The sequence below is a fragment of the Ambystoma mexicanum genome, chromosome 3q (genome assembly GCF_040938575.1).
Source record: "Ambystoma mexicanum isolate Mex_15411 chromosome 3q, UKY_AmexF1_1, whole genome shotgun sequence".
In the NCBI taxonomy this organism is placed as follows: Eukaryota; Metazoa; Chordata; class Amphibia; order Caudata; family Ambystomatidae; genus Ambystoma; species Ambystoma mexicanum.
Window position 1 is genome coordinate 277629002 of NC_090926.1, and position 24772 is coordinate 277653773.

A 24772-nucleotide genomic window follows, 5' to 3' on the forward strand; every position below is an offset into this window, starting at 1 on the left:
GGGGGTCCTCAACAAAAAGCTATGTATTCGATACGTGCAGAGCAACTTTCAAATTTCAGTGTTTTGCCAATGTCATTTTGTTTTGTAGAGTTTCTTGTTTAACTTGTGGGTCTTTAGTAGGATGTCATCTTGGTCTACTCTGGTAACATTATAGGACTGCTCTGGAATGTTGATTGAGCTTTTAAATATTTAAGAGCATGACGCATGGCAAATTAAAGAAATGTACATTATATGTAGAAAAAGGAAGTTTGGAGATGTGTAATTGCTACTGACAAAGGTGCCGTGCATCGGTCACAAGTGAAGTTGGTACTAGACTGTGCCCAGAAAATGCTAACGATCACCCTTAAAGGTAAGCCACTTTTCTGTCTCTAAAGCAAGAGAATACACCCAATAAACAGACATATGGCTATGAAATAATTCCAACAGAATACAGGAAATGGCAGCCATATAGCGGCTTGGCCCCGCATCCACTCACACAGATCGATGCATATGTTCAGATCAGTGGCACCAGCAGCGCAGCTCCACAGGAAGACACTCTAATATTGGGAAGAAGAACCTCTCAGTAAAACTGCCCCTTTTAATGTGCATGTATTGTTTTGTGCCAAAAATATGGAGTTAGAGTTCAAAAATATATTTAAACACCAACATAATACTTACCTGGTAAATTACTTTTTTACAGCCTAAAAATCTTTTTGCTGTCCTACCACTTCAAAATATTACCTGGAAAACAGCCGTAGGAGTACTTCATTTTGGGGGGTGAGGGGTTGCTTATTCTTTGAGATTGCTCAGTGCAAATTCATCTACTTTGATATCTCCACTGGCAAGAATAAAAAGAATATAACCATTTGAGTAGCTGCTGAAAACAAATAGCATTTCAGAAACGAAAGAAGGGGGCGTGTTCTGTGCCCATATTGCAGCAGCTAACATGTTCCAAGAAGTTATTTGTTTTGAACAGAATGCTCGAATATTGCAGCATAGTCTCAGATGAAGGGTGACAAGTTGACAGGTGCATGCTCACATTTCATTATATCTTATTCGTAGATATCTAGATTAATATCATCTAGGTGTCTTTGACAAGGGGCCTCTGGACCTAAAATGAACATGTAGCTACTGCAGGCAATAATTGGAGGATATCTGATATTTTAAAGTGCCAATAATCATAGACATGTGAATGATCTCAGAACTGTACACCAGTGCAGCCCACAGAGTTGCTTCATATAGTGGCTGCATTGCTAACCCGGCCTCTCCCCTGGCCCTGCCAGGGTCAGATATTTATTGCTGCAGGTTTCCCCAAGACAGAAATGACCTTGGGTAAGAAATGTACCCAACAAATCCAGTTCTTATCGCTATATGCCTTCATGTCAGGCTTGGATACTGCTTTAGGTAATTCTCACTTCCTGTCGAAACCCCCTCTTCCACTGACCCTCATGAAGTCCCCATCTGCTCCCTAAAACACAAATGGATACCACTCGGAGATCCACAACCCAGCTCAGACCAGGTTATAGAGAATTCTCAGGTCAGGTACTATAATTCCATTAGGTCAGTCATGAACCTTCCCCTTCCAGATCAAATATATGATCCTGCGGGTGAAATATGCAGCGAGTGAAATATGCAGCCTCAGAGCAGGTAAGTTCACTTAGTTACACCCCACATCATGGATGCATAGCCTCATCTGTGATTGGTGGTCAGTCAATCATTCATTAGTTTTTCCATAGACCTACTGCCAGAAGCTATGTTCATTCATGCGTTTACCACTGGGCTATGTTCCGGGCTTAGGTTAGGCTAGCCCCGGATTCCTCAAACCTGTGGGTCGGGATATCAGCAGGCTGTGCAGAAAGCTGTGATGTTGCCAACTGGTGGTTTTAGATTGTAACGTTACAAGTCATCTCCAAGTTACTAATAACGATACCTAGCAGGGTCACAAAATGGTTGAAATCTAGTTGATAAAGAAACATGAGATCATGTTAATGAGGTTTGAAAAACCTGTGAACCTTGTGACTCACTTAGACTAAATGATCTGAGGTAATTCTCACTGAATCCAGCAAAATAATGTTCCAAATACCAACAGCAAGAACAAGACCTAAATGCCCTGAAGCACAAAGGAGATGCCTGGGGGATAGGGAGAGGGAAGTGGAAGGGCACCCAACCTTCTTCTCTAGTCTCTGATGCCCTACCTTCCGGTTACCCATTCACACACAGGCTCTTGCGACAGGCCTGGTGTTGTCCATTTGCTCTACTTCCGTCCACACCCTCGGGTGAGAGATGCGCAAAGCCATTGAACAAGAGCTGCCAACACCTGAGGCCTGTGTAAAGTGTGAAATGGCCACAAAGACGGACAAATGAATGCCACAAACAGATAATCGCATGTCAAGGGAGACAAGCTCGCTGAGCTGACAAGCAGAAGATCAGACAAACAAAGCCACAGACAGGTAACAAACTGATTGATAAGGAACATCACACATTGTCAGACAGAAAAAGGGACCTACTAGCAAGTACAATCACAGGCAGACTGGCTAGCCGGTAGAAGCACAGATACACACTGTTGTGGACCGACAGCCCTGCAGCAGAACAGAAACCCAAAGAGGCAAATTAAGAACAATTCACACAAGCAAGCACATAATGAAAAACACAGCCATAGACTAACCAAAAACAGGATAGACCAACAAACCCAGAATAACAGACTGATTGGCAATCAGCAATACAAATTTACACATTTAAGCACAGACTAATTCTGAGGCAGCAAGACCAACTAAAAACACAGCCATACACACATTGCTGGCCTAAAAGCTTAACAGTCCAACAAAGTCACCCACAGGTAGAATTAGAAAACACATGCAATAAGTCTAACAGCCCACAGGACTGACTGATAAACATTCACAGATAGGTTTACAACCACTACCACAGACTGACCAATCAGCATCGAGATATACAAAATAGCCACAGGCTAACTTACTGAACAAACCGAAACTTGAATGGATTGACTGACAAGCAGCCATGAATAAACTGATGGGCAGTGGGGCAGACAGACAGAAATGTCTACAGACAGACAGACAGACACAGAGCACGACAAAGAAACTGCTTAGACCAAAGAAAACAGACTGACAGACTCACTGAGTGACTCACAGCCAGTGGGGCAAATCAACAAACATTGGGCACTGCACACAGCTTGACTGAAAAACAGCAGGATAAACTGACAAAAGCAGTTGCAGAGGGATTGGTTGGAAGGAAGCATCTACTAGCACAGAAAGGCAGACAGACAAATACAACAAGTGCTATCTGATAGACATCAAGACATATAAACACAGCAGCAAACAAATTAACAAAGGGACAGAGTCAATCGGACAAATAGCCACAGGGTGAATAGGAAGACAGACGAGCAGCAAGGAAGACTGGCCAACACATCTACAGACAAAATGACAGGAAACAGGACCACCACAGTCAGCCTCAGTCAGACAGATTGACAGACAGGAAACAGTACACACATGAACCATGTAAAAGACAAGGCCTGCCCAGTAGACTAAAACTGTACAGCCCAATTGCTAGTTAAATACCAAGTCAGATAATTAAAAAAAAGTTACTTAATACAATTAAATGTAAACATACCGTTAACCAATTTATACTTGTATATCTATTTATATTTTTGTGAAAGTGTGTTTGTATGTTTGCGGTTGGCTCCAGCCCCATAACAGTTGGTGGACTGAATTTTTGGCCCAAGGTCAGCATACCAGTCTGCGGTGTGCTGGCGATAGTGAAATTGAACCAACCCCACTGGTTCGCCCTGCACATGGCGGGGTACGGCCCTATGCTATCAGTGTAGGTCGTTTCGGCTGATTGACGATTTTGCGATTGTTGGCTCCAGCCCCACAACAGTTGGTGGGCTGAAATGATGGCCCGAGGTTGGCATACCAGTCTGGGGTGTACTGGTGATGGTGAAATCTGACCAACCCCACCGATTCGACCTGCACAGGGGTGGAGTCGGGCCCAGCTCTGTGCTATCAGTATAGGTGATTTCGGGAGAGTGACGATTTTGTACTTTTTCCAAAAATAGGAGGTTACGACACGAGGTCGGCATACCAGTCTGGGGTGTACTGGCGATAGTGAAATTTGACCAACCCCACCCATTCACCCTGCACAGGGGTGGAGTCGGGCCCAGCTCTGTGCTATCAGTATAGGCGATTTCTGGAGATTGACTATTTTGTGACTTTTCCAAAAACATACATAGGAGGTCTATTCCGCAAGCCAAGATTTGAGATATCGCTGGATCTCCTGTAGCTCTGGCTCTTTTTCAGGTTTGCCTTCTAATGTTGCAAGCAAACTTCCACAATGTTTTTAGCTGTTGAACCGCAGTGTCATTAGATTGTTGTTAAGATGGTTATCTCAAAGGTCTATCTTTTCATTAAGTTATTCAAGGAGAAGGGGCACTGTCTTTCAAGGACACGAAAGATTAACCACATAGCCGTGTGTATGATCTTTTTAACAATCTATAGCCATTTGAGGAATTTCAAACCTTGTAAATGTGATCAGGTAGTTTGAGGCCAATGCTAAGTTTAGCTGCTTAATTTTGGATGCATTGGATTTGCTGCAATTAATATTTGTTTAGACCAGGAAATGGCCCGTGTCATGAAACCGACTAGGACCAACAACAGACACAAAAAGTTATAATCCTGCAAAGGTTTATTAGGGCTAGACAAAGGTAGGGACAAATAAGGAAAAATACAACGTAAACCTTTAGTGACAACATCAGGATGGTTCCTCTTGTAATAGTTCAAGTGTTTTAGTTTGTGAAGTTCTATCCAGGTCCCCTTTCAACATCAGTCACTCGCAGTGGGGTTTTTAAGTGCCCCCCCACACTTCTTTCTTTTCTTCTGTGTTCACGGTCACTGGTCCTCTGCTTCTTCTCCTCTGGACTGGTGGTGGGTGAGGGGGGGTTCTCTTTTCCTGAGTCTCTATGCCCCTGTGCACTCACATGTTAGACCTGGTGAAGGGTAGAAGCTCAGGAAGGGTAACAGTGTCCAAAACCCCAAGACTGGTTGGTGAGTCTAGAGGCTTTTCTCTAGCTTCTTTTAATACCTCACTCTTCCTCAATGCCCTTTCCTCAGTTTCCTCTTCAAAGGGTTGCCACATTTTCATGCCTGTGGGGAACGTTCTTGCACCTCCTATCCTCTCCTCTCCAACATGTCTCTCCTCATGTAACTCAACTCTTTGCTACATACGTCTACCTCCACACTACCCGTGCTCAGCCTTTGTAGCATTCATTTTAGCCAACTTTGAATCCTCATTTTCCAACTCCCCTTCAGTGTTTCACCTACTCTCTGCCTGATGTTGCCTTTTAATCTCCTGCCTCTCACCAATAACTCATCCAACCTCTCCCTGATAGTTTCCTTCCATCCTCCCTTCTCTCTCAGATCGCCTCCACCCCCTCCCTCTCTCTCCAATGTCCCTCCAACCTCCTCTTCGTTTTTTTCTTGCAACCTTCTCTCTCTCTCTCTGATATATCCTCCAACCTCCTTTTTTCCCACTTCACATCCTTCCTGCTGTTCCTCTGGCCGCCCTTCCTCTCTCCTCAACCTGGCTTTTCTAGGATATTTCCCCTTCCTTTACCCCTATCTCCCACCTTCCATCTTGCCTTAATCTCTTGTACCTTCTCCCATTCTCTCCTACTCCTCCTTGCCACCATCTCAGCCTCTTCTTCAATTATTGTCCGAGTCTCTACCTCAGCTGTCAATGTATGCGCCTCCACTTATCTTCACCTCCAGCCACCTCAGACGCTCAATCTTCAAGTATATACATATACATATAAGTATATATACATATACACACACACACACACACACACACACACACACACACACACACACACACACACACACACACACCCCCCCCCCCCCCCCCAACTGCCCGTTACCTTTATAGGGACATAGCCCCTCTGCTTGGACCATCTCAATCGTAGGTGTGGACATCTCTGTGCTGCTGATGGAAGAGAGGTTCTCGGAATTTGATCCTACCTGGAAGTAATGGAATTCCACTGCAGTGCACAGCAAAATGGACCAAGCCAGCCACCATTTGAAAACTAGCTGTGCTTTCCAGATGCTGCCGAGCACACTGCTGTTCTCTTTCCTGCAAACTGGGCGTGATGGTGTAAGCTCTGCTTGGATGCCACTGGCAAATCGCTACAGAGTTCACAAGGTCCTAGAACCCGCTCATAGGTTTTCCCCAGTTAGAATGACCCAAAAGGATACTAAAGGAGAGGTTTGCTGTACCCATGAGAATTCCTTTAAGTCGAAACATAGCCAAGGGTATCCTGTTACTGACAATCCTCTACCTTAGTACAAAGCATGGCGGAGTGGTCCATGGAATCCCTTGGGTATCAGGTCATATTATCCCCACCAATAATATCACCATATGTGTGGTTGTCAGGAATGGCCATATGCGATATTATTGGTGGGGAGAATTTATGGGGTAAATGGGAGCAGGGCTTGCGGGGTGTGCCCCGCTCCCTTTAAAAAAATATGGAGGTTGCGGGGGTGTCCCCCGCAGGTTCCATGGATTAATATTGCTGCAAAAAACAGTGCCATTCTTGTATGGTGATATTTTTGCTGGGATATTAACACATGGAACCATCCCTTGCACCTTCTTTGGGCCGAGCATCACAGGTTGGTGGCGGCGGCACCCAACCTCTGGGACCATGCTTAGGCACAGGCAGGGGACTATGTCACAGTTATTACAATAGCCTAAATGTGGGAACATTGGGGCCTGTTTAAATCAATGTTGTGATTCATATCCATATCCGAGATGAATTTCCTTCAGATGTGCAATGGGAAAGGGAATATTTGTGTTGTTAAGTTGACTTCAGGTTGGAGGGTGAATTTGCTGTCAAAGAGCACCCCCATTTTCTTTACTTGTTCTTAGGGAATAAGTCCTGGACTCGTCAAAGTGGGCCATTTAAGTACATGTGTTACAGTGGCCACAACTAAAAACCGTATTTATGAAATAACATTTTTTTTCACACTTCTTGATTTTTCTAAAAGTAACAGATGGTTATTGTTTAAGTTATGTTGAAAGATCGGACTCTGATAACAATATCTTCTAATGTTTGAGAAGAACCCTCCTAATGATACTATGGTCATTAATATGTCAAGTAATCAGTCACACATCATCCTTGGAGGTTTTTTTTAATTCACAGTTTTCTGCATAGTAAGTTGTTGACTATCATCTTTCCTGATTTTCAATACCTTTTGTTTGAACTCTAATTTTCTGCATCCCCTGGCTACGAGTCTACTCCCCTGCTTATACATTATTTTCTTTACTACACTTCTGCCTCGCCCTCAACCTTTCACCAAATGGGATACTCTGAATAAATGGTGACAGACGGGCTTACTGAGAGGCAGCAGAACAGGCTGACAAATGCATCCACAGATAGACCGGCAGATTGGCTAGAAACCAAACAGTCTGACAAACTCAGCCAAAGACATGCAAACCAACTGGCACACACACCCTCAACTAGACAGACCTCTGGACACAACAGCTTTAGCCAACCGGGCAGACCCAAAAACAAAGCGAGGGACAGGCGGCAGAACACACCAACAAGCACAACCACAAATAGAGCAGAACTGATCGCCAAACACAGCTAGGCATACAGATTGACAGGAGGGAGGAGAAATTGACAACCTTAGCCAGTAGCAGACCAACATAGGCAATGACTGACATACCGAAAGGCAACAGGACAGGCCAACAAACAATCACTGTCAGTCAGACACGCAAAACAAACAAGATGGCACTGGTAGACCTATATGTACATGCACAGACAAGTGCAGAGAGGTAAACATAAACAGAGGCCGATATAGACAGATAAGCGGGATATACAGGCATCCATAGACAGACACTCTCAAACAGCTATACATAGCTAGATAGCCAGGCAGTGGAACAGACTTAAACCTAGAAGCAGAGATGGTTAGGTGAAAAACAGAGAGCACCCGAACTTAGACGAAAAGAGAAACACTAACAAGGCCATTTCTAAGATATTTCTTGGACAGTGATCCAATAGAGTCTTTGGCAATACTCTCCCACAGCCCAGCAGACCATCACATACTTTAGCCACCCACATTTCCATCCCCATCTTCAACCAGAAATGTCATCACTTGCAATGTGCCTTCGTTTTACAATACAAGTGAACCAAAAAAAACACACACACCCCCCCCCTTTTTCAGAAGCAAAGCAAACGGCCATAGGCACTAGTGTGTAGACATTAACTGAGGAACTGTGCAAATGTGTGTTGTGGCTTCTTAAGCGACTCCGAGCAGATCACATTCCAAAGCTCTACTGGGGATCTCACGGATAGTTAGAAGGGCAAAATAACATAAATTACAAGCTGTTAAAGCCTGATCATGATGTAAGTTTGCAGGAGCACATATTACAGGGCCAGCATAGGACCCATTCAGCATCGGTCCTAGAGGCTGTCGACATTTCGACAGGGCCCTGCACAAATAATCCAGTCAGTACAAGAAGCCAGCATGGAAGTGGTGGCACTGGGACCCTCTTGCCCTCCTCAGTTTATTGGAATAGGACAGCGGCTGCCTCAGCCACTTGAGCTGTAATACTGTAGCAAGTTCCATGGAACAGTTTCTTTTCAAGCCCAGCAGGCAGTGTCTGAAGTCACAGGCAGATTATTCGGATTCAGCAATGTGGTGATCTCCCAAGGGGTGGCTGTAGGTCACTTTACTACTAGGCCCACAATCCAGGCACGTTCAAATCTTCACAACACACCCGAAAAGATGGCTCTTCTGCAACGTACATTGAGATAATAATGACCCAATTTCTTCTGCAGTAAAGGAATAACAGCTGCTTTTGTGCTAGCAGTTAAATGAGGCAGAGTTTGGTTCTAGAAATGTACTTTTACATCTTCAATGGAGTAATTCGCCTGTTTTTGCGCCACTTTTGCAGGAGTAAAGGCACGAGAGAGCAACTGTTGTCTCTCCAAGAGCCAGCGAGCTAGCAGTAAGAGAAATGAGGGATGGGGTACAAAAGTTACTCCTATGGGAGCATGCAGAAGTGTGGGAGAAGATCTGGAAGGGAGGTTCAGAGCAGTCTAACCTGAGATTATAAAAAAGCGGAATTATGGTGGGTGCTGATGTAACTCCATCAGTGTTTTTTCACCCAATTTTATCATTTGGAACCCAAAATGGCAGAAATCCAACAACTTAGCGAGATAGCACCCATGGCTTTGTGCCCGTTACCAAGGTCAAGTGGACACTTGTCCAGATTTCAATGCCAGTGTTCAGCGACTGTACCTTGTCTGGAGGAAACACTTGACCCACATGAACCTGCAAGGCGTCTGGGCCTGGATGATACTTTTTAAGACCATGATGGCATTAAGAGACTACTGTACTGTTCTGCTTCCGCTAAACTCTCTCACCCTGGCAGAAAGAGGCCAGCGTGACGCAGGACGGTAGAGAGACCTTAATTGGGTGGGCGTTATAAGCGCACAATGTTTGGTTGTCACATTTTGTCTTTACCTCAAACAGTATGATAAGCATTTGTTTCCTGGAAAAAGCAGATCGTTTATCGCCATAATGCTTCTTCCGGCATTTGTGATGCTCACCAAATTTGTATATGTGGTGACCGAGCCAGCAGTCCTGAGTAGTGCTCAGCTCTGTAACAGGGCCTAGGGGGGCGGGGTTAGATTTGATTAAACGTTCCCACAATTAAAATACGTGTTTCTTCGTAGTCGCACAGCAGACATATGAGTTGACAAAGTCCACTGAAACCTTTTGTTGACCATATAGTTATAGAGTTACCTTCGGGCTGCACTGCTGCGTTACAGAAAATACTGTTCATCTTTATCGGTTCTACTTTTCCATTTAACGCTGCATAGACACACAGGTGTGTTGACTCTTCCCATCATTGGTCTGACATCCAGTAATCATGTATGGTGGCTTTCCAGTGTCCCATGCCAAGGGATTCTGTTCTGTGCAGGACAAGAGAAAATCCAGGGCTTTCCCACAGCTGCACACTTGCCACACAGTTCATTTGTAGGCAATGCGCCTCTGGAAGATCATAAAGTTTCGCCAAGAGAATTTGGCATCATTCTAACCAGACGTTTACAGTTTCGGTTAAGAATCCAAGCTCGGAATTCATTCAAAACTGCAGTTCTTTTAAAAGAATAGTGCAGCTGAGAAATGATTTAAAAGGATCTGAATTCAAACGGAGGAATTTCTTTTTTATGCAGTAATCTGCATATTTGTTGGAGCTGACAATCACCACGTACACTACCAAATGTTGTATGTGAACAAGCAACACTTTAGTTGTGAATGTCGCTGTCTGGCTGTTTTTCCTGTTCTCTCTGTGTAAGCCTGGGGATGTTAAATTAAAGGGACTCGCCATCACGGATCTCTGTCTATCTTTTGCTGGGTTCTGGAGTGCGAGCCTGGGTACCTTTCTACCAATTCGGTCGTTTGTACACCAGCAAACATGTGCACCTTTTATAGAACAACCAATTCCGGACCCCACAACTTTGCAGTCACCCATTATTGGCCCCTACCTTTAAGATAAGAAGGTGTCGCCACTTACCACCACCTTGGAAAGGTCAATGGCCGGCTCCTTGGGTATTTCTGGCACAGGGACTGGTTCTGGAGCTTTGGCTTTAGCTGCTGGTTCCGCTGCCTTGGGTTTGGCCGCAGGTTTTCCTAAGGGTTTCTTGACTGGAAAATCCTTCTTGGGTGGCATGGTGCCAAGGGGGTTCTGTGCGTATTGTGGTTGCAGAATACAGACCCAACAGCGGCTGGTCACCAGCGGCAGCACACACTCTGTCCAGCATTATATGTACCCAGGCATTATATGTGTCCAGCTTGGCCTGATGTCGCAGCTGATAAATCTTCTTTAGCTTGACATGGAGAGCACAGGTGGGGGCACAGATGAAGAGAGCCCCCACACCGCTTGTAGGATATTCTCAGGAGAAGCACTGTGCCAGGCATTGTTCTCAGTGCACTCCTGGGATTGCTACAGTGTGAGGTGCTGGAAAAATATGCGACTGCAGCAACCCAGCTGTTCGCTGGGGACAGGCTGTGGGTCAATGGGCAAAGGGGTGGGCCCAGCCTCTCTATTGGCATGAGGGTACATCGTGGCCTCAGGCTCCTAACGCGAGTACAAAGGGGGTCTCCTTAATTCACTTTTGAAAAGTGTGTGACGCAGTATAGTACCTCTGACTTACACGAATCGGTCTAAAAGGCCATAGTATTCATTTTGTGGGCATATACCTCGCCAGTTATGCATTGTAGCATTCATTAACAGCCAGGGATCTGGCCAGTACCTGCAGTGTTTATGCATTGTACCTGCATTAACAGGCAGCTGGCTAGCCAGCACCCATTGTAGCCTGCATTAACAGCCAGGGAGCTAGCCAGTGCATGTAGTGTTTATGCATTGTAGACTGCATTAACAGGCAGCTGGCTAGCCAGCACCCATTGTATCCTGCACTAACAGCCAGGGGGCTAGCCAGTACCTGCAGTGTTTATGCATTGTAGCCCGCATTAACAGCCCGATGGCTAGCTAGTACCTGCAGTTTTTATGCATTGTAGCCTGCATTAACAGGTAGTGGCTAGCCAGCACCCATTGTAGCCTGCAATAACAGCCAGGGGGCTAGCTAGTACCTGCAGTGTTTATGCATTGTAGTATGCATTAACAGCCAGGTGGCTAGCTAGTACCTGCAGTGTTTATGCATTGTAGTCTGCATTAACAGCCAGGTGGCTAGCTAGTACCTGCAGTTATTATGCATTGTAGCCTGCATTAACAGGCAGTGGCTAGCCAGCACCCATTGTAGCCTGCATTAACAGCCAGGGAGCTAGCCAGTACATGCAGTGTTTATGCATTGTAGCCTGCAATAACAGCCAGGGGGCTAGCTAGTACCTGCAGTGTTTATGCATTGTAGTCTGCATTAACAGCCAGGGGGCTAGCTAGCACCTGCAGTGTTTATGCATTGTAGTCTGCATTAACAGCCAGGGGGCTAGCTAGCACCTGCAGTTATTATGCATTGTAGCCTGCATTAACAGGCAGTGGCTAGCCAGCACCCATTGTAGCCTGCATTAACAGCCAGGGAGCTAGCCAGTACATGCAGTGTTTATGCATTGTAGCCTGCAATAACAGCCAGGGGGCTAGCTAGTACCTGCAGTGTTTATGCATTGTAGTCTGCATTAACAGCCAGGGGGCTAGCTAGCACCTGCAGTGTTTATGCATTGTAGTCTGCATTAACAGCCAGGGGGCTAGCTAGCACCTGCAGTTATTATGCATTGTAGCCTGCATTAACAGGCAGTGGCTAGCCAGCACCCATTGTAGCCTGCATTAACAGCCAGGGAGCTAGCCAGTACATGCAGTGTTTATGCATTGTAGTCTGCATTAACAGCCAGGGGGCTAGCTAGCACCTGCAGTGTTTATGCATTGTAGTCTGCATTAACAGCCAGGGGGCTAGCTAGCACCTGCAGTTATTATGCATTGTAGCCTGCATTAACAGGCAGTGGCTAGCCAGCACCCATTGTAGCCTGCATCAACAGCCAGTTGGCTAGCATGTACTCGCACTTAGAAACTGCTCTTCGGTATTAAGCATGTTATAAAATTATAATTATAGCCTGTCAGGGCCGCTGAGTTCTAGAGCAGCCACCCACGTGCCCAGGCTGCGTGCCATCCCCGTTTCTTTGCTTGGTATGCCCCGATTTCTAGGCACGCATCATCTTGCTTGTGCCCCGGGTCTTTGACATTCACTGCACCCTTTGCAGATGTTGCCAGTGATGCCCACTGGGTCTTCTATACACCCATACCCCCTCTTAATGCCGCTCACCTTTGGCAGATCTTGTCCTAGATAGCCCCCTGCCTAGGACCCCTGTGGCACCATCATCCTGGCTACATCTCCCAATTTTTGAGGTACCAGTTTAACCTGCAACCCTTTCGCCCAGGATACGTACCCCCCCAGAGTCTTCTTTACCCTTAGCAGATTTGCCGTTGAAGCCCCTGGTTTTGTTACACCCCTGTCATTTTTTGTAGCCTGCATATGTGCCCTCTGTACTCTGGGTATCCTGATGCCCGCTGGGTCTGACGCAGCACTGCCCTCTCCTCAGTTTGCAGCCCCTTGTCTTTTTTTTATTGCCCAGCCCCCTGGGTACATTCCCCCTTGCCAGGCCTGTGAAGGCTGGTGCTGTGTCATCTACCTCTTTCAGTGTCCTTCATCCTGGGCGCATTCTGTCCATTAAACCCCCAGGGCCTGATGCGCTAGATTTCTTCCCAGGCTCAGGGTAGCAGTCCACGAGCCAACTGGCGGGAGCCCCTCAAAAGCAGGGGGCTTATCATTCCTAGCATCGACAGGCTAAGGGCATGTAATGCAAACACTGCCATAGCCCTCCCTGACTGCCACTCCCCATGCCAGCCATACCACTCCGATGGATGAAACACAATACAATAGATGACATTTAAGCGAGCTGAACACCTAAAACCTCCTACTCCCCTCCCCTTGAAGATACTATATTTAACCCCCTCTTCCGGTGGGCCAATGAATGCCCAATCGTCATTCGTGTAAGCGTAGAGGGGGGGGGGGGGAGGTGGTTTGACACAGCATCTATCACCACCCAACGGCCTACACCTGCCTGCAGATAGTGTGTACAGGGCCAATTTAGTCCAGGGTGGCAGGCAAGGCAGCGTTTGTTTTCTGATGCCCCCATTCTGAGGATTGGAACCTGGGCTCTGCGGGGACAGCTCCACTGTCCCATGCCCCTGTGCTGTCGCTTATTTCAGGCGCCTGCTTGGGACATAACGCCCATTCCCGAGCCGCCACGCCGTGATCAGCATTAGTCCTCCGCATTTAAGCAGGATTAACAGGACCTTTCTGCAGGCATAGCTGTGCGTTTATTTAATGGGCGGGTAGGAGGGGTGGCTCAAGTCTTTGGCCTGTCCCTAAGAAGGTGTGAATGATGGGTGATTAGAAAGGGGAGGGTGTATGAAGCTGGCCGCTTAAGATGCATTTTCTTTCACTGCGTTTCTTTCAGTCTTGGTAGTAGTTGTAAAACACTGTGGTGGAGGAAAGGCAAGACCCAGGCACATGGTTTGTAATGTCATGGTGAGGAGGGGCAGTGGGAGAGAGTGAGGATTGGCATGAGGCCGGCGGGGAGCACAGGAGAGGGGGTCCAGGTCAGTGGGGAGCGTAGTTCCACTACTTATTTTGTACACTTTGACCCCTGAATTAAGGGACAGGTGAGGTGACATGCAGACATTTTCCTATGCATACACAATAGTCATTACTCTGCATGAATGACTCACTTTAACACAGGGGCTCAAAGTGGGCGGAAACTAAATGGTACACCCCTTAAATTGTTCATGCACGAAAGAGCTCCATTACTGGACAGTGGCAGTTACCCTGTGGTAATTCGAACCTGTTATATGGCCTTTGCATAGCACCTACTACCATTGGTATGGCCTCAAAGCACTGTGGGGTGAACACCCTTGGAGGACCGATATATGAGAATTGAAATGGAGGATTTTAGAATGTGTGTGTGCATTTTAGCCAGCACAAAGGTAGGAGGGGGCAGCTAAATGCCTGCTAGCGACCCATGAAAATCTGCATAGTGGATGGGAGCTGTGATCTGTTAGGAGAGCATGTGAGTCAAGGAGATTGATTATGTGCCCAGCTGGATCGAATTATTTTTCATGGCAACTCAATTGCATTCTAACAGCAGTGGTAATGTGCGTTATGAAGTTATTGCAGATGTATGTGGGTGGGTGGCCATGTTCCGGGAGGGATACGTCTATATTCCATTGTGATGGAGTGCTATACGTAACAGTGAATCAAGAGAGTGTGCAGATCATATCATACGGCTCAATGGGAATCCATTCCGTGCGGGCTAGGTACTGTCTTGTCTCCTCAAGTGACTCCTCAGTGCCCCACCTACCTGTACCGTGGAAGCTAGTTCATCCGAGAGATGGGCTACGTCAGTGAAGATGCAGAAGGAAAGAGGCAGGTCTTGAGTGCCTTCCAGAAAGCGAAGTGATCTTCTATGCAGTGGATGCTAAATGGAAACAAGTTCCAGATGGTGGAAGCTTGGACAGAGAAAGATGATTACCCCAATTCTGGTCGATTTTGAAAATGGGATGACAAGGAGGAGAGCTGGGCCTGATCTCAGGTTTCTAGTTGGCCTGTAGGGTGTGAGCTTGTGTTCTAGATATTCTGGTCCTGTGTTGTGCAGTGCTTTGGTGGGTCGGTGAGGCACATTGCCTTGAAGGTGGATTGTCGCCGACCGGCCACCAGTGAAGGACACAGAGGATGGGTGTGTTGTGTTCTCTGGGGCCTAGGGCAAGAAGGAGTCTTGTTGCAGTGTTTTGAACTCCTTGGAGTTTTCTGAGTTGTGATGCAGGAGCGCCCAGGTATAGGGTGTTAGCATAATCTAGGCGTGAGACGGCGTTAGTCAGTATAGCAGTGACTCTGTCTGAAGGTGAGGTAGGGGAAGATGCATCAGAGAATGCATAAGTGCAGATAGCAGGATTTTAACATTGAGATGGCATCAGGTCCAAGTCCATAGTGCATCAAAGGTTATTTACTGTGTTGGACGTAGAGGGAGGTGGGCCTAGAAATAGCAGCTAAAGGGTTGTCTGGGGTCGTGAAGGAGGTGGTTATTAGTCACCCAGTGGTCAATTTCTGTGAGGCATGATGCAAGGTTGGGGTGGGGAAGGAAGGGGCAGTTGGGATCTTGAAGATGATTTGGGTGTCATCTGCATACTTGTAGCAAAACAGGCTATGTGAGCAGATGATAGCGAGCAGGGGACTCAGGTAGAGATTAAAGATCAGAGGGTAAAGAGAGACGCCCTGTGGTACACCGTGAATAACAGGGTGTGGCATCGAGGAGAAGGGAGGTATGGAACAAGTTACTTACCTGTAACTGTTGTTCTCCAGCATGGGTCTGGCATGGATTCACATGCTCATGAATATTCCCCGTCGTCAGGCTGGGAATCCTCTGTAAAGAAAAATCAGTATCAGTTTCATTTCTGATCTGTCTTTCGTAGTAGTAACCAATCACTGATCTCTGCATCATACTGACCACAGCCAATGACTGCCATCTCCCTAAGCCCCGCCTCTGGCAGCCATCTTCAGATTTAGAAGCACGTGAAGTGGCAGTATGATCAAGTGAAGAGCCGCAGAGGGGTAGGCGGAGGGTTCGCATGTGAATCCATGCCAGACCCATGCTGGAGAACAACAGTTACAGGTAAGTAACTTGTTCCTTCTCCAGCATGGGGTCTGGCATGGATTCACATGCTCATGAATATAAGAATACATAGCAGTACATACATGCACAACCACGGGAGGTGGCAAAAGGCTCAACATTAAGCAATACAACAACTCAACATTAAGCATCTTTTACCTCCTCACCAGGCTCACCTTAAGCGAACAGGTTGCGTAGCACTGCTTGGCCGACCCTGGACTCCTCCCTGGAATCCCGATCGACGCAGTAGAATCTCGTGGAGGTGTGCGTCGACCTCCACGTAGCAGCCCTGCAGATGTCCAGCAGGGGCACACCAGATAGGAACGCCGTAGTAGCAGCGATCGCTCTGGTCGAATGGGCTCTCGGACGGCCTGGCAGCGGTTGGTTAGCCAACCGGTGGCAGTGCATGATGCAGCCGGAGAGCCATCTGGAAATAGAAGACTTCGAGAGAGCCTTCCCTCGATTCACAGGTCCAAAGTTCACAAACAGCTGTGATGTCCTCCGAAACCTCTTTGTGCGGTCCACGTAGAACTTCAGCGCTCTAGCCACATCCAGCGAGTGCAAAGTCCTCTCGGCCGGCGGCGAAGGAGACGGAAAGAAAACAGGTAACACCAGGGGCTCGTTAAGATGGAAGTCCGACGGCACCTTGGGCATAAAGGAGGGGTGCGTCCTAAGCACCACCCTCGAGGCATGGAAAGTCAAGTACGGTGCTTTGCAGGATAGGGCCTGGATCTCTCCCACTCGTCGTGCGGAGGTAATGGCCACCAGGAATGCAGTCTTCCACGACACAAACTTCATCGGTGCCGAGTGCATCGGCTCGAATGGGGGCTCCATGAGCCTGGTCAGCACCACGTTAAGTTCCCACGCCGGGGCCTTCACTGGCGGGAACGACCGGAACAGTCCTTTCATAAACTCTTTTACCAGTCGATGGGACCACAGGGATGTCCTTCCTGTGGTTCTGGTATATCTGGAGATCGCCGCCAGATGAATCTTAATGGAGGCATGGGCTAGCCCAGCCTTTGCCAGTGATAACAGGTACGGCAGCACTTGAGGGGCCGTAATCCGTAGGGGGTTGATCTTCTGTGCTCGGCACCAGATAGAGAACCTCTTCCACTTGTGACCGTAGCATTTGAGAGTCGAGGACGCCCTGGCCTTTGCAAGAAACTCTCTGCAGTCTGCCGGTATATCGTACCCTCCAAACTCTAGCGCTGCAGGAGCCAAGCCTGCAGGTTCAGCGACGCTGAGTCATGGTGGAAGATGGCGCCTCCTTCTCTGGAGAGAAGATCCGCGTCTGCCGACAGCTTGATGGGTGGGGACGTTGACAAGTCCAGAAGGTCCGGGAACCAGATCTGCCTCGGCCACGCCGGTGCGACGAGGATCATCCTGCACCGGGACCTCTTGAGCTGGTTGATGAGTCGAAGCAGCAAAGGCAACGGAGGGAACGCATACAGGTATAGGCCGTCCCAGGGGAACGAGAACGCATCGCCCATGCTTCTCGGGTGGGGAAACCTGCTGGCGAACCGCTGGCACTTCGAGTTTGTCGCTGTTGCGAACAGGTCGATTTGGGGTTTGCCCCATCATCGGAAGAGTTGTTCCACCTGATCCTGGCGCAGCTCCCACTCGTGACACGCGCGCAGCTCCCTGCTGAGCGAGTCGGCGATGGTTTTTCTTTCTCCTGCCAGGTGGAAGGGAACCAGGAACATCCCCTGGGCGACCGCCCAGTGCCACAGATCTTGTGCCTCCTTGGATAGGGCTGGGGATCTGGTGCCTCCCTGCTTCCGTATGTAAAACATTGTCGTGGTGTTGTCCGTGAAGATCCGCACCACCTTGCCCTTGAGCGGCGGGAGGAGCGATTTGAGAGCCCAGAACACGGCTCGGAGTACCAGGATGTTGATGTGCAGGAGCTTCTCCTCCGGAGCCAGAGGCCTCTTGCGTGGAGATCTCCGGTGTGGGCGCCCCAACCCTCCAGGGAAGCGTCCGTCGTCACCGTCTCCTGGTACACCGGCGTCTGAAAGTCCTTGCCCGCCGTGAGGTGCGCTCGAACGCCCCGCCACTGAATCGCCCGCCGGAACACCTCGTTGAGGGGGACCCTGTCTTCGAATGTGCCCGTCGCCTGCATCCAACGGGCGTCGAGAAATTCTTGAAGAGGGCGCATCCGTAGTCTGCAGAGGCGCACCAGGTAGATGCAAGAGGACATCATCCCCAAGAGGGACTTGATGGACCTCACCCTGGCCAAGTCCGTGGCTAGCAGGCGCTGCACTTTGCCCAGAATGGTCTTCGTCTATTCTTCCGACGGTGCCGCCAGGCGCCTCACTGTATCGAGCTTCGCTCCCAGAAACAGGGCCACCTGCGACGGCACCAGGTGGGACTTCGGGGAATTTATTGCGAATCCCGAGTCTGTGAGTAGCTGGACGGTCCTCGCAGTGTGTTCGACGGCGAGTTCCCTCGTCCTTGAGCGGATGAGCCAGTCGTCCAGGTAGGGGTAGACGTGAATCCCCCGCCACCGGTGCTAGGCACTTGGTAAAGACCCTGGGGGCCGACTTCAATCTGAACGGCAGTGCTCTGAATTGGTAGTGGCGTCCCTGGACGACGAACCTGAGGAACTTTCGGTGACTTTTGAGGATGGGAACATGGAAGTATGCATCCTCCAGGTCCAACGACGATAGAAAGTCGCCTTCCTCCAGCTGTCCCAGCACGTGCTGGAGGGTGACCATCCTGAACTTTTGTGACCTGATGTATTTGTTCAAACGACGAAGGTCCAGGATGGGGCGCCAGCCACCCATCTTCTTCCTGACGAGGAAGTACCTTGAGTACACCCCGGAGCCTCTTCGGGACGAGCTCGATGGCGCCTTTCCTGAGCATCGCCCGTACTTCCAACAGCAGTTGCGGGACGTGATTTTCCTTCCTGGCCACAGGTGGAACGTGAGGGCCCTTCTTCAGGAATTTGATAGACAGTCTTCTTGCCAGGGTATCCAGCACCCAACGGTCGGTGGAGATGGACTTCCACACGCCGACGAACTTCGTCAGCCGGCCTCCCACCGGGGTGCTTCGGTGGGGGCCCGAGGCCACGGCCGGTTCAGTCCTGCTTGGAGGTGGTGGCCTTGCCGCCCTGGCCACCTTGCCGACGGCGGCGAGGCGCTTCCTGCTTGCCGCGACCCCTGTAGGCCTCCTGAGACGAGGAGCGTGCCGCCTGGCGGTAGGACGACGAGCCACCGCTGGATCCCTTGGAGGCCCCCTGTCTGCCTCCAGAGCTCCGAAAGGGCCGTTGTTGCTGAAGGGCTCCTAGGGCACGGGCCGTCTCTGTGTCCGTCTTTATTGCTTGGAGGGATTCGTCCACCGCCTTCCCGAACAAGTTGCTGCCGTCGAACGGCATGTCCAACACACTGGTCTGGACGTCCTGACGGAAGTCGGTCGCCCGGAGCCAACCCCGTCATCGTAGGCAAACTCTGTTGCCCAGCTGGCGGAACCCGGTATCGGCAATATCGGTTGCCACCGTTATGGCGTGGTCCGACGCCACCTCGCCTTCTTGAAGTATTTCCAGGGCCTCGGACCTCTTGTCGTCCGGTAGGAAGTCAAATATGGGGGCCAGCGTAAACCAGAGCTCCCTGTCGTAACGGGCCACGATCGCCAGGGCGTTGGCCGCTTTGATCGTCGTCGCCGCCGACGAAATGACCCGTCGCCCCGTGGCGTCCAACTTCCTTCCCTCGCCGTCCGGAGGGGAATTCGACGTTGAGGCTCCTGACCCCGCTGCTTTCTTCTTCGCCGCCGCCGAGACGACTGAGTCTGGCGTTGGCTGGGCCCTGAGGCACAGGGGAGCGGTCTCGGGGACCCGGTACTTCTTCTCGTACCGGTCCCGTTTGGCTGGTGCAGTGGAGGGGTTCTTGAGTACCGACAGGCCCTCTTCCCAGATGTCATCGATTAGAGGCACCGCGATGACAGTGTTCCTCTTGGCCTCCCGGCGCTGATAGAGGAAACCTTCCTTTTTCTGCTCCTCCGGGCAGAGCTGGAACAATTCGGACGGCCTGGCGATCATGGTGTGGAATGAGCCAATTTCGTCGGGCGGAGAGGCCCGTGCGACGGGAGACCCGTTCCGTCGTCGTCGCCCTCAGAACCCGTCGTCGAGCCCACCGCACCGTCATCTCCCGACTCGTGGGAGGATGAGGAGGGAACTGCAGGCCTTACGGGGGCGAGTGGAGGAGAGGGTTGGGTCCTCCGTCGTTTGTTCGGAGGACTTCCCGACGGGCTAGGTTGCGGGTCCTCCGGCCTGGGCCGTGGTAATCTCGTCCTTATCTCCGAGCATAAGGACTGGATCGCAAACAAAATGGCCGCCGAGCCATCCTGAGGCCTAGGTTCCGGCTGCGCCGGAAGGGAAGGCTGCTCTTCCTCGCCATCGTCTTCTTCCTCGGTTATCTCCCGAGGATCTTCCTTGCGGGATCGAACCTTCTCGAATTGGACTTCGAGATTCCTCACAACCTCGGTCAGTTCCCCCTCCGAGGTTGACTCCGAGCCCGAGGAGGCTACCGTGCCCCCCCTTTTTCCATCACGCCATGACGATGGGCTGAAAAGAGGATTCCCTCCTTGGCGGCAGGGAAACTCTAGTCCCAGAGGCAGTCTCCGCTGGTGGGGTCTCTGCCGGCTTGGTCAGAGTCGCCGCGATCGCCTCGATAGAGGCCTTTGCCTGCTGGGTAGGGGCCTTCACTACCTTAGGTGCGTCTTGGGCCTTCTCCTTAGGGGGAGGGGCGACGCCTCGCTCCCCCTCTCCCGAGATCGGACAGGGCTTCTCCCGAAGCTTACCCGGGGTCTCGGACTTCCTCTTCCCCGAACCGGAGCGCTGGCTTGTGGTTGACGGTGCCGGGGAAGGTGCGCCCTGCCTGGCGACCGAAGAGCCCGACCTTTCGGCGCTCCCGGAGCCAGCGGACTCGCGGCGCTTGGCCTGGTGTTGGGCCCCCGTCACCGTGGCGCCCGCACAGGACTTAGAAGCCCGCTCTGACCCTTTCTTCTTCTTCTCACCCGTTGAGCCCTTCTCCAACCAGCTGGCGAGACGGGATCGACGGTCCCTCATGGTCCGCTCTGACAAGTTCTTGCAGAACTGGCAGTCCTTCTCTACATGAGTCTTGTCCCCATGAAGACAGTAGAGGCATTGCGAATGTTCGTCCTCCTTAAACACATTCTGCAGCCCGCATCCAGGGCAGCTGCAAAACAGCTTGGGTCCGGGTGACGAACTCGCGTCCTGGGCCATCTCGAAGTAGGCCGCAAGTCTTCTGGAATCCTCCAAGAGGTTGATTCGACGAAATCTTCACCCTTGAGGGGCGTAGGAAAATCCCGCAATGGGTACCCATTAACGGAAGTATAAACGGTGGAGCTTGAGGCTCGATTAACCGAAAAAATTTGAAAATTCACCTGAAAAAGCGCGAAACACGCAGCAAAAGCTCGAGAGCTAAGCACGAGGACTCCCAACACATGAACGTGCGGTAAAAATCTGAAGATGGCTGCCAGAGGCGGGGCTTAGGGAGATGGCAGTCATTGGCTGTGGTCAGTATGACGCAGAGATCAGTGATTGGTTACTACTAGGAAAGACAGATCAGAAACAAAACTGATACTGATTTTTCGTTACCGAGGATTCCCAGCCTGACGACGGGGAATATTCATGAGCATGTGAATCCATGCCAGACCCCATGCTGGAGAAGTGCATTATTTGGGATCTGTTGTAGAGGAAGGAGGAGATCCACTTCTAAGCTGCATCCCTGATGCCTAGCGAGTGGAGTCTGTCCATAAGGGTGAGGTGCTCACTGGTGTTGAAGGCTGCCGAAAGTTCGAGAAGGATTACCGCGGCACAAGCTTCCAAGTCTGAGGTTCTTGTGTGATCATCCCAGATGGAGACTAGGCACAGTTCAGTTCCTCGTAGGGGCCTGAAGCCGGATTGGGCAGAGTCAAGGATGCTGGTTTCTGTCAAAAAGCATAGCTGGGTGTAGGTGCTTTGGTCGATTAGTTTAGCTATGATAAGGTTGTTTGAGATGGGTCCTTAGTTGGCCCGTAATAGGGGGGGGGGTCAAGGATGGATTTTTTTTTTAGCAGGGGTTGATGTACGAGGTCTTCAAAACTGCTGGAAAAGTGCCTGAAGTGAGAGATGAGTTAATTATCGATCTAGCGATGTTGCCGACACAGGTTGATAGGATTTCTTTTAGAAGAGTAGGGGGGCAGGGGTCTCCATGGGATACTGAGGGCTGGCTGTTAGCTAGTAGCCTTACAAATTCAGGGTGGGAGATAGGGGAAAAAGAAAGGAAGAGAAGAGTGAGCGAGTGGAGCGCGGGTCTGAGAGCTCGGATGTCGATTCTGTGGGGTGCGCCGTGAGCAATGCTATTTTGATGCCAAAGGGAAAGTTTCTTTCCAGGGCTATGTTGTGGAAGTGGTCGGAGAGAGTCACAGATTGCTTGCCTGTGGACTGGGGATGAGGTGGTGCAAGAAGGGGCCTTGAATTCGGAAATAATCTTGTGGAGTTCCCTACATATGTTTGGGGCATTGGTGATTCTATTTCAGGATAATTATTTTTTGGTCTAGAGTATTTCTGCCCTGTAGGCTTTTAAGCTGCTGGGCGTATGCTGTTCTATTCTGCGGCAATGGGTTTACCCGCCTTCTTCGTTAAATTATGTGGTTCTGGGTTTTGAGAGATTTGAGAGCTGAGGGGAACCATCTGGGGATAGGTCCCATCTGTTGCAGAAAGGTCTGATAGGGTTGAGTGGACTAACAGCTTCCGAGAGCCATTGGTTAAAATGGTGGATGTAGAGCTGACCCAAATGGAATGGTAGGGAGGGTAGGGAAGCAAGCAGGCAATCTGCCAGGTCTGGAGTTACTTTGACCTTATTCCATAGAGGAGAGCGGGTGGGAGATCCTGGGCCTGTCGGTGAGGATGGAGGGTCTATGGTCAGGAGAGTGAAGAAAATGGCAGCATGGTCCATCCAGACTAGTGGTTGAGGCAGGAGTGTGATCAGTTCAGTGGAGCCGAAGATTGCGTCTAGGGTGTGGCCTGCAAAGTGTGTGGACCCTGATACTATTTGCGTCAGATGATGGAATTCCAGGTTGTCTAGGGTGGTTCATGTCATGGGATTATGAGGAGTGTCAAACTCGATATTGAAGTCCCCTAGCATAGTGGGGGAAGGGTAAGAAACCAGGATGGCAGCTAAAGAGTCGCTGAGATTTTCTGCAACATTTCTGTTGTAGCCCGGGTGCATATATGAGCATGGAGCTGTGTGTGTGTGTGTGGGGGGGTGAGGAGATATTTTACTAGGAAGGATTCAGAGTCTGAGTTGCAGACTTGTTCCTCAGAGTGCGAAATGGAGAGGTGGGATTTGTATAGGATAGCAATGCCATCTGCCCTGCTGGTTTTGTTATGCACAATAAGAGTGTAGCCTGGAGAAAAGGCTGGCGTGCAATGGGCCGGAAGTCTTGGTAGAACAAGGTTTCGGTGATAAGGAGGATGTCCGGGCCTTCAGAAGAAATAAGGTTGTAAATGTTATGCTGTTTTTTTGCAACCAATCAGAATGCATGTTACTCTGTTGCTAGGTTGAGTGTTTGATGCGAGGAGAGGAGGATTCTGCGGGTACTTGGGAGGTGGGTGTGGCTGCCACCAGGTAGGGGCTGAATGGGTGATATGGAAGTAAGAGTAGGGGAGGGCTGGAGCTGTGATGGTTGCCATGGAGGTGTCCCCGCTGGAGGTGTGGGGGGTCTCCTGGGTGACTGGGGTGTGCTGTGTGGTAGGGTTTGCAGGAGCGGAAAGGTGTCGTGGCTGGGATTTGTTAGCAGGAGAGAGGTTTTTAAGGGTGGGGCTAAGGTCTCTGTTCCAGGGAGTGGAGATGAAAGCAGAGTGTGTCGTCAGTGTGTATGTGTGTAAAGGTGGGGCTGTACATGCAGGTAAAAATAAGCATTTTTGCAAATCTGAAGTTGGATCCTTTATTATGAATTTTTATGAACATACTTCAGCTATTAGCCCATTTTTAAAACATTGGGAAGGGGTGGTCCCCAGAAGGTAGGTTTTCTGACACAGTCCCCACAGGGTAGGCAAAACGTATATGCGTGCGTGCGCGCGTGCGTGCGCGCGTGCGTGCGTGCGTGCGTGTGTGTGTGTGTGTGTGAAGAGAGCTCACGAGATCAGAGTCCTCTTGGTATTGGTGGGTGTAGTGGTTAATAGTGGCGGGACTGGATGTGACGGGGAGACCCTGTTCTGAGGTGGGATGTGGATACTGAGGTGGGTGGGGAGATGGAAGGGTGTGCAGGGCTGCCTGTGGCAATCATATTTGTTTTCTGTCGCAAGGAAGAGGTCAGGTGACAGTCTTCTAAGGTCATTGACAGAGTCCAGGGACTGACTTCTAGCGGAGCAAGGGGAGTGGTGCGAGTGCCAGGTGTGGTGTTTGGCTGGTTAAAGAAAGATTTTACTGGGTTGGGTGCCTTGGGGGAGGCCATAAGGATGTATGTGAAGGGGGATGTCTAGAAGAGAGAGACAGACAGAGGGTGAGGTGTGTAGTACATAATGCAGCCTGGAAGTGCAGTGT

General features: G+C 49.8%; 1 protein-coding gene across 2 annotated transcripts in view; it reads right to left on the reverse strand.

Moving 5' to 3' along the window:
• Window positions 1-10737, reverse strand: part of LOC138582450 (myosin light polypeptide 6-like) — a 163111-nt gene extending 152374 nt beyond the window's left edge. For both annotated transcript variants that reach the window (XM_069653755.1, XM_069653756.1), the window contains exon 1: window positions 10567-10737. In XM_069653755.1, coding sequence (XP_069509856.1) covers window positions 10567-10722 — 156 coding nt within the window. In that variant the 5' untranslated portion in view covers window positions 10723-10737. The remainder of the gene's footprint in view (window positions 1-10566) is intronic.
• Window positions 10738-24772: the final 14035 nt, after the last annotated feature.